Below are 9,989 nucleotides of genomic sequence, written 5' to 3' on the forward strand. Positions count from 1 at the left end.
TGTTGTTTTCCTGGTATCCAAGGAGAACGGTGACATCTGCACATTCTGACTGATGTTACTTGCCGATCAACGCATTTGATACCGTCGGAAGAAGCTACAGTTCGGTTACCACGTGTGAATACTGATATATATATTGCTTACGACAGTAGATAAATGAATACTTTACTGTTTTACCTATTATATATTTCATTTATTTATTGTGTACTTCTATTCTTTTTGATAAAAAGCATATTGTTTTTTTAATTATGCCTCAATGATGAGATTATTTATTATTTAAATAGTTTATCAGATAATTTAGATAATTTAATTATCTAAAGTTGAAAGTGATAACAGAATTTTAATAATAAGAAATTAATAATAAAGTAGGACATTATATTTGTAATAATAAAAAATGATGTTATATTTTTATTATTTACAGAGACATGCCGGTGTATTATGCCGGCTTAAATGCCAGTCCACTGTTTTCAAACCAGGATGGGATTGTCACATCGATATCGCATTTTACTCAAATTCCACTTCCTGGAATCACAGACATTGAGATTGGGTGGAATTACTTTCTTCTGTGGCAAGATACAAAATTATATATCACGGGTAAAATCAGTGAGAAAGATGACAGAAACAGGCCACATTTAATGCAGATACCAGAGGAATCGTCGGGAAGGCAATAAACACAAAATATCTGCTTTTTTCTTCTTTACAGATTTTAATAAATATTTTTTATTTATAAATTTTTTGTATAAATATTTCATTTTTCAATATAGCTGTGAACTAGCTGCTCCTGGTCGGGATAGTGTAGTTGTTTTGTCCACACGCAATGAAATCTGGAAATATAAAATATATGACGACTCTTGGCAAAAAGTAACACCGTTTATTCCCAGCAATGACGACATGCAGACTGAACACGCCATCAAACTGTCACAAGCAGGATGTACAGTAGTTTTAACTAATTTAGGTATGTAATAAGAAATACTCAGCTTAAAGATTACATCGTGTTTTAATTAAATGTATTTTTACTCAAGTTTTTCTACTTTTTAAGGACGCGTATTTAATGCCCCGCTTTTGGTTGAAATGCCAAAGAGAGTCAAGTTTGTTGATCTTGCCTGTGGTTTTGACCATACTATTTTACTGGCTGAGAATGGCGATGTTTACTCAATGGGGATGGGAATGTATGTTACATATGCAAACATGTTCTTATTAAGTTTATGTTATTTAATAAATGAAATAATTATATTATAATTCACAATGGTAGACGTGGTCAATTAGGACACAGTGATTTAGAAAACTGTGATAATCCGAAACTTATTGAAGCCTTGGCAGGTCTGAAAGTAATACAAATATCAGCAGGTGGTTGGCATACCGCCGCAGTCACTGATCAGGTTAGTGTAAAAAAACTAGTTTAATTGACATCTAACATTAAATGTAAGTAAAATTAATTTTCAAATAATAGGGCGATCTCTATACTTGGGGATGGAATTCAAATGGTGAACTAGGAATTGAAAGCAAGGACAAAAAAGTTCACGCCGTTCCAACTTTAGTAGATTTTAAAAACGACAGTGGAGAGAATATAGAAATTAATGTTAAAAAAGTCGAATGCGGAAATTCTTTTACTATATGCTTAACAGGTAAAAATAAATCTTCACACACAGACGCAAAAATTTTAATAAAGGTTGTATTTCCTAGAAGAAAAAATGACGTTTGTTTTTTCTTCAGACGACGGTTTCTTTTGGGGCTGTGGCTCTAACAAGTACGGTCAACTAGGAAAACTTCAACGGAACTTGGAAAATTCGTATAATTTTGTCAAATTGGACATTCAATCGCTAGATCCTAAAACAGTGAAAAAATTCAAATGTCGCGAATGGGGCACGGCGATAATCACAGAATAACATATTGTACTTTAAATTATTGGACAAGACGAAATAAAATATTCTTTCAGTCTGATGTTCGTATTATCACATTACACGTTCTCTGCATGCATTTCATAGATCTGTGCCGCTTCGTTCGCTTCTATCAATGGTAGAATAAATCGACGATTATTAGCTAACATTTCTTCCTCGTTTAACGAAGGTGGTGGTGTCGGAGGAATTTCCATGTCTACATCTTTAATTATTTTTCCTTTTCTTATATCATCAGTCATTTTCTTTTCTGAAAACGAAAAATTTATCAGTTTTTAATTATCATGTAAACATGGCGGAATTATACTACGCACGACTGCGTAACAAAATAAAAAATAAGCATATTATTATAATTGCAATAAAATATAAAAAGATATATTTTTGCATCATTATATCGTATCGAATAACTAAATTCATAATTGCTTTATTACGCTATTTACCTTTAAATTTTTTGCCATTGCTAATTATTGATTCACTAGCAACCTTTTCCAATCGTTCGCGAAGCTGTATGTCAAATAATCCTCCAGGATCCGCCAGTTTAATTTGACGTGGTACTCGAAAAGTATGAGGCATATGAAAGATTTGTATCTGTATTGGTTTTACAAAAACTGCATATATAAGGGAATATCGCAATTCATTAGCATACCTATTTAAAAATTGAACAACGATGAAATCTTACATTGTATATTATCTTTTTTTTAAATATTGAAAAATATTTGAAATAATGTGTTGTATTTTCTTATACGTACATATTGTATGTTGCTTCAACAATTATATCCAGGATGTCGCTTGGATTCGTTAAATTAGAAGATCCGATTGCGTTTGTATCTGTGAATATATCTTTTTGTGAATTTTCTGTAGTTGATGAAGTTTCAAAGTTTGTCGGTAACTCCTCTTGCAAATCATTTGTTACACTAAAATAAGAATCTTTATTTAACTTACTTAAAAAAAACGGCACAATAAAGTAATGTAAAGTGTGTGACTCATGATAATGAAGGATTTTACTTTCTTCAATTTACCTGTTTCCATTATTACAATTTGTCAAGTCTCTTCCGATAAAAGAAAATTTGTTCTCTTGAGACATATATTTGGCATCTTCTGTAATTAATTCCTTTTCAGATAATTTATTCGTAATTAAATTTCCCGCTTCACTGTTGGCAGATGCATCAGTGGTAAAATTTTGTGACATAATTTCAGAATATGCATCCATAAGTAACTCCCAATGCAGCAATCGATCGTTATTGAATAATTTCTCAGCAACATAGAGAAATAATATTCTCATTTCTTTAAAAAAGTCTTCTCGAAGTAACTTCTTATCTACAAAAATATTCTATGTTTCTAAAAAATATATTTTTACTAATTCATTATACCATGTATAAAATTTCCTATTTTACTTAATTATGTATGCTATGTAAAAATTCAGATAAACGTATATAAATAGATATAAATCTTTATTTTGGCAAATCTATTTATATAAGAACATTATATTTCTTTTTAAATAGTCTCTCTGCATGTAAAAAATATTTTACCAAGCACCATTTATATCGTAGCACCACCAAAATATTTTATTTAACATATATCAATTCGATAATAATCACCTCGAATTAATTTCATTTCGCCAACCAACCAGCTAATTAATATACTTCTATAATGATCATCTAGACAATTTTTGTAACGCAGAACTTGAAGAGCTACGATGTCCAAAAACCAGAAAGCAGCTTTATTAGTCTTGTAGTCTTTAACTCCCAAAAGATCACCTAGCAATCTGTACATTTATTAAATATTCAATATCTCATAATTCCATTTTTATCAAGTTTGTTAAGTTCGAATAACTTTTATGTCTAAAATTTCACCAACTCGATGACATATTGTGGTTCCTCCGTTTCGATCTTCACTGTCTTCTCAACGAGACTGTTGAAAGTGCTCGGAAGAGTCAGCATGTACATAATTCTTTCGGACATCTGTACTTTCAATGATAAACATTATATGGAAAAACAAAGTTTTTATAAAATTATTACTATTATTACAATATAGTAATATTTTCGTTAATAATAATCAATAAACTTCTGATATGTATAAAGTAAACATATATGATGGTAATGTTCATATATTGATTTCAGAAACTTAACAAGATACTACCTAAATCCATGAAAATTAAACATTTTGAACTAATATTAAATATTAAATGTATATTAAACAACCTTATTTTATCCTTGCTAATGAATTCATTATGTTCTTCTTCAAAATACTGAATCTTTTTCAGAATCTAATATATTGGACGGTTTCATATATTATGAATTAAAAGCGAAATGTTACACGTCATATAAAGTTATTTGCATTAGATATTCACACTTGTGCATTCACGCGATATGAATGCAATCGCAAAATCCAACAGAGAATTGCCTGTCGCTGACGACGTGTCGTACATCGGGTGAGAACGAAAAAAAAATATTACATTTTGTTTTTACTCATTGGTTTTATTAATTTTTTTTCCATATTTTGTTCAATATTTTCAGAAAATAACACTCCAAAGCGAAAAAACCGTATATTCTCACCAATCCCAATGTATGTATAATATATATATATTATACCTTTCATATATAATATATATGTATATATATATAATATATATATAATGTATACTTTTATACTTTTTATATATAATATTATTATGTAGAGTAGCGCACACTTTAGACTGTTATGTATCGATACCTTTTATAATTTTATCGATAAATTACAAATATTGAAAAACATGAAACAGACACAGTCGGCGGGGACGCGCGGACTTCGGCGTGGGACTTTTTCTTACGGAACCGTGAAAAAAGTTTTCGCGACGGATACTGCCGTCCGCTGCTTCCGCGTCCGCCTGCCCCGGGGACGCGAACAAGCGGGAATTAATCAACCGGAAACATAGCGAGTCTCTTTTTAAATACGAATCTTAAGAGAACTCGTAAAAAATAAGAGGAAGGAAAGGGATGCAACTTCGATCGGACATAAAGCCGGAAGTCGCCGATCTTCTCTTGTAAAGTGTTTTTCTTTTTTTTTTAACTTGTTGAAGAGTTCTCAATAAAAGAATCGAGGAAGAGGAAGGTACAATGTGGGCTGGCAGGAAGAAGCGGAAGCAGCTAGTCCTCGTCTCTCTCGTCGAACGCTAATAACTATAATATATAATATGTATGCGCGAACATACGCGTGCCCCGGCGCGACTGACTTTTTTTTTATTTATATATTTTCACACCGAAGTCAGAAAGGCAATACGCAGTATGAACTTACTTAGTACATTTGTGTTTTCCTTTTTTGTGTGTACGTGTATGTATGTATGTGTACGCGCTTTTTTACGTGTGTGGCTTTTACAACTATTTTTTTTATCTTCATTTGTCTATTGTTCCGTGGCTTCTTCTTCTCTTCCATCATTTGGTTCTCCTATTTCTCTTTTTTTTTGTCCCATAATAATACGCTCTCTGACTTTCTCTTTGTTAAATTCATTCTACCCCCGTTTTACCTCGCATTCCCCGTTTCACATTTCACTTTTGGTTTATATTCCATCTTCCCCCCCGCTCTTACCGGGTCACGAAAATTATCCGGAGACACGTGAGAGTAAGAGGGATAGAGAGGTACGAAGAGGAGAGATTTGAAGGATTGGGTGGTCGGAGGGTAGCGGAGAGATAATCGTATACAGACGCGGTTAATGGAATTAATTAACGCTGAATTAAAGTAAAATAAGTGAATGTAAGTACATATACATAGATGGTGACAGTTACGATCGCAAATATCATGACTTCGCTCACTGCGCATCAAGTTTTCTAAGAGAATCAGAGTTCTTGCGAAATTTCCATTCCTACAGAATATTGCAAAATTATTTCGACAAATAAGTGCAATATATTCTAAAGATACAGGTTTTAAAGACATTAAAAAATTCTAATTATTGTTGAAAAACAGTATTCTTAATTAAAACGTACAATTTGTATCTCTTAATTTGCAACAATTTACTGCTTCTCAGTGATTTATCAATTATTACATCAGACAAATTCTTATCTCTTCTGTTTTGCTGTTAGTTATTACATTACATTAATATATTTTATCAGTCATTTATATTCTTTTATGTAATGAAATACTCTCTATAGAGAACAACTGAAAAACACATTAATTAGAAAAAAAGATCTAAATCGACTAAAAAATTTAGCAATTTTTTATTTTCGTTAATGCACTCAGAAACCTCTATTAATTTTAGAAAACTTTCGCAATCGCAAACAATGCTCTTTTTGAGATCGCAACGGACATTGGGATAAGGCGCGCTTCCCCGTGTATGAACAATGAGATGTTTCAATTTCTTTCGTTATCTTGCTCACTTACAAATTACTTTTGACTTTAAACGTAATTGCATTGTCGCAATTGAGGCGAGAAAGAAATTGGGAACATGCAGTTGCGTGATACATGCGGAGAAGCGAGAATTAACCAATTGGTAAACTGAATATTTTTCAATCGATTTTATTGAAAATAATACAACAAAATGTCTCATAATAATAATATAATAATAATAAGAATATAATAATAATTAAAAATAATTAATAATTATAGATACGTACTGTGTTCTCTACTCGATATCTAGATAATCGCCTTAAAACATTGTTTAAATAATATTATCATCGTCATTTCAATTAATGTAATAATAAAATAATAATAATAAAGGCAATAAAGTTAATAATAATAATAATTATATCATAGAATAATGTATCAATAAACAAACTTAATAGGCTAATTACTCGTTAATCATTCGTCATCGTTCTCGATTGCTATCAATGGATCTTTTACTTTACCTAGTCATTAATAATGGATAATTAATTAATTCATTAATTAAATTACACGTTGCTTGGATATGCACATAGAGATATAAAGTCGTTTTTGGTCCCACCTAACTGCAAACGTTATATTCATACAATTTTTTTTGTGTGTATCGCTTGGATCGCTTTACATGTGTATGCGTGTGTGTCATACGTGTGTGTGCACGTGTTGCAAATAACTACTGTCCCGCTATCGGTATAAAGCTGTCGTTTCTCTATTTCCCTTTTGTCCCTCCCCCGCAACCGTATTCCGAAATAGTTCTATCGCGTATACACATGAAACAGCATTGCGTGTGTGCGAGTGTGTACACTCGAATCGTATCTCGCGGAACGCGTTGACAGGGTATCCCCCGAAAAAACGGTACCGCGAAGAATGACAAACGAAAAACAAACAACAGTGAAAAGGGAAAAAACGAAAGAACGATAATCCCGTACCGAAAGTTAAATACGCGTTTACGCCATTTAATAAAATATACATACACACATACATAAATATATATATATTTTTTATATAGATATATTTACATATATATGTATATATATATATATATCGCGATTATATGTATACATATCGCTTTTTACTTTTCTCGTGTCCCGTTATTTACCTAGCATTTCGCTTTGTTACCCTCCCGCCCCCGATCTCGGTGCCGTTTTTCCCGTGTCTTTCCTTTCGTCCTATCTTTCCCTCCCGCGAATATCCCTTTTGTTATCACTGGGGACAAGTCTCGCGCGTTATCGGAACACGTTCTTCTCGCGTTATTACCCCCCTCCTCCTCTTTCCCCTATCCCCGACCTATCCCATTTTACAACTGGCATTGCGTTCCGTTCTCTCCTTCCGCACTTCGCTTTTAAAGTACGCTTAAGTTTACCTAATAACATTATACTCTCACTAGATACATCGCCGTGCGAGGGCGGACGACGTCTACAACGGTCACGATATTTCGATCCACCCGACGCGTCAACCCTCGCGACGAGAGGTATTTCTTTTTTTTCTTTTCCTACTTATCCCCTTTTCCGCTTGTACAGCCAATTGAATATGATTTTTTTTCGCGGGACCGACGCCATCGGTCGCCGAATAAACCTAATTAATCTTTCTTATTAAGGCTACGCCGCGCAATTTCTCGCAATTTGCAATTTCTCGCACGAATACTGGTTTATATCAGTCTCATGTTTCTTTCCGCCGAGCCTGGTCGAGCCGACGGGTGCGTCTGCGCTCCCTCAGAACAGTTTCCCCGAGGGAACGCGGGACGGTGCGCCGCGACTCTCTTGTCGTCGCCGATTTCTCGTCGTCGGCGCTTACATACTCGGACCAGACTCCGCGTATAATGTAATGCCAGTTGTACGCTTCTTTTTCGGAGACGAAACGGTACATCGCGTTCGTCTTTACGCAAGGAAAACGTGCGCTCACGGAATAATTCGCTAGATCAGGCGCTCACGGCCTCCTTTGGCGTTCTAATTCGTCTTAATCACGCGACAATTGATAATAATTAACAGTAACAATTTATAGGAAATCGCGCGCTGCGCGAAAACGCATCTTTCCCTTTCATTGGCCTTCGTCGCTCGCACTTTCTTTTTTTATCTCTTTCCGCAATGGTAAATTTTTCATATATAAATATAATTTAACATATAATTTTCTACATACAGAAAAATTATACGCTAAATCTAAGCAATGTTAAGAAATACTGAGGCGTATACGTTTTATTAAAATATTAAATTCCGTCTATGCAATTCATGGGCATACATTGTTATTAAAATAAAGATATAAGAAGACTTTAATTTAATTACAGATTCTAAAAGTGCCTTATTCGAGGCGATTAAGTGATTAAACGATTAATTAAGAGTTGCCTCAATTTAAAAAGAGTTAAATAAAGAAAGACGAATCAACTAGCTTTAGTTAAAACTTTTCCAAGAAGATACGATTGTTTTTGTATTGTCTAATTCACGTTTCATCGCACGAACAATGATGATTACGGCTTCTTTCATTTCTCTAAATAAAACTTGATAACTCAACACACTTGGTCGGGAATGAAATCGACTCGGGGGCGGTTTTCGACGCAACCGTATCAATTACAGCTGCGGAATTATAAAGCAATCGTGCCGTTCACGGACTAGTAACGAACTCACACGCAACGATCAACAACGTCAAAGCAAATTTACATCGCGGGCGTCGCGTACACATTATACGCTCGCATTTACCACTAATTTCGCCTCTCTCGGCGGAATCCCGAGATCGGGTGGAGCGCACGTTTTCCATCTTTCGTCTCCCCCATGCCGAGCCCTCGCGAGCGAAGCGGCGCGAAGCGACTTCAAGTAAGGAAGGATTTTTTGCATACCTCCCATAGCGGTGCCAGTTCCCTTTGCTGGAGGTTAAGGAACCCTTCCTGAGGGAACTTCTGAACGTTAGAATCCCCTCTCCCCTCCTTCCAAGTTCATCAAGGTCGCGCCGCGTCTCCCGTTCGGCCCGTCTCGTCCGCCTTTCCTCTCGTATCGTTAACATACTTCAAATAGTAATATACCTCACAACCATTTTGACAACAATCAACCGTCAACAAAAGAGCGTTCCTACCTTAAAGAACCTTCAAAAGGTGCGCCACCCAGCCAGCGTCGACCTCCGGCGACACTTCCGCGTCCCCCTTTTGATTTGCCGGCCGGAAGACGGCCGAAATTCTCCCCCTCGTCGATGGCCGGAAATCGAGCTTGCCGGCTGACGTATCACATGTTCGAAAACTACGAACCACGTACGCATCGCGATCGTTTCGTCACTCTCGCATTCATTCACAGAGCGCACAACAAAATGCCCTTTGATTTCTTTTTTTTTTTTCGTCGATCTCGCTCTCGCCTTTCGCGTGCTCTCTCTCTCTCTTTCTCTCATCCGTGCTTTCTCACTTTCTTCCCTCTTTCGCTCTCATTCTCACGTTCGCCGTTTCCAAAACTCCGCTCGCGAATGCATTTCATACAATTTCATACAACGTCATATTCGTCGCACGAAAGACGCTCGAAAGGCTTACATGAAATTTATTTTATCATAATTTCGCACATTGCCAGTTTGCTCCTTTTTCTGCGCCGAATTCTCGTCGACGTGAAAAAGCGTTTAGGCGGCAAAAATCGTGTATCTAATGCAACTTCACAACGAAGTGGAAAATTATCGTCGATAATACGCGACATTCGTTTTAGTAGTCAAACACCCGTTCGTACGATTAGAAGACATTTTGTATTTTCCCTCTTTTTCCATGCCGAATGTATAGTTATTAAAAAA

The 9,989-nt window shown here is 35.2% G+C and overlaps 2 protein-coding genes across 3 annotated transcripts; one reads left to right on the top strand and one right to left on the bottom strand.

The window, feature by feature from the left end:
* Positions 1–7: 7 nt before the first annotated feature.
* On the top strand, positions 8–1,939 carry LOC112465375 (RCC1 domain-containing protein 1). 2 transcript variants are annotated; one of them, XM_025032909.1, is made up of 7 exons: positions 8–99; positions 419–661; positions 762–952; positions 1,037–1,166; positions 1,250–1,376; positions 1,448–1,622; positions 1,711–1,939. In XM_025032909.1, the coding sequence occupies exons 2-7, from the start codon at positions 423–425 to the stop codon at positions 1,881–1,883; spliced, it is 1,035 nt and encodes a 344-aa protein (XP_024888677.1). In that variant the 5' UTR covers positions 8–99; positions 419–422; the 3' UTR covers positions 1,884–1,939. The 2 variants fall into 2 exon arrangements, with proteins under 2 accessions (XP_024888677.1, XP_024888669.1); XM_025032901.1 differs by having other exon boundaries at positions 21–112.
* Positions 1,929–9,983, bottom strand: LOC112465389. Its single transcript, XM_025032922.1, has 5 exons — positions 3,491–9,983; positions 2,912–3,209; positions 2,642–2,806; positions 2,333–2,538; positions 1,929–2,142 (listed from the first exon to the last, which is right to left on the bottom strand). Exons 1-5 carry the CDS (start codon positions 3,663–3,665, stop codon positions 1,955–1,957), a joined length of 1,032 nt encoding a protein of 343 aa, XP_024888690.1. The 5' UTR covers positions 3,666–9,983; the 3' UTR covers positions 1,929–1,954.
* Between the last annotated feature and the right edge of the window lie 6 nt (positions 9,984–9,989).

The sequence above is a fragment of the Temnothorax curvispinosus genome, unplaced genomic scaffold, assembly GCF_003070985.1.
Source record: "Temnothorax curvispinosus isolate PA1 unplaced genomic scaffold, ASM307098v1 QBEX01001498.1, whole genome shotgun sequence".
Taxonomy (NCBI): Eukaryota; Metazoa; Arthropoda; class Insecta; order Hymenoptera; family Formicidae; genus Temnothorax; species Temnothorax curvispinosus.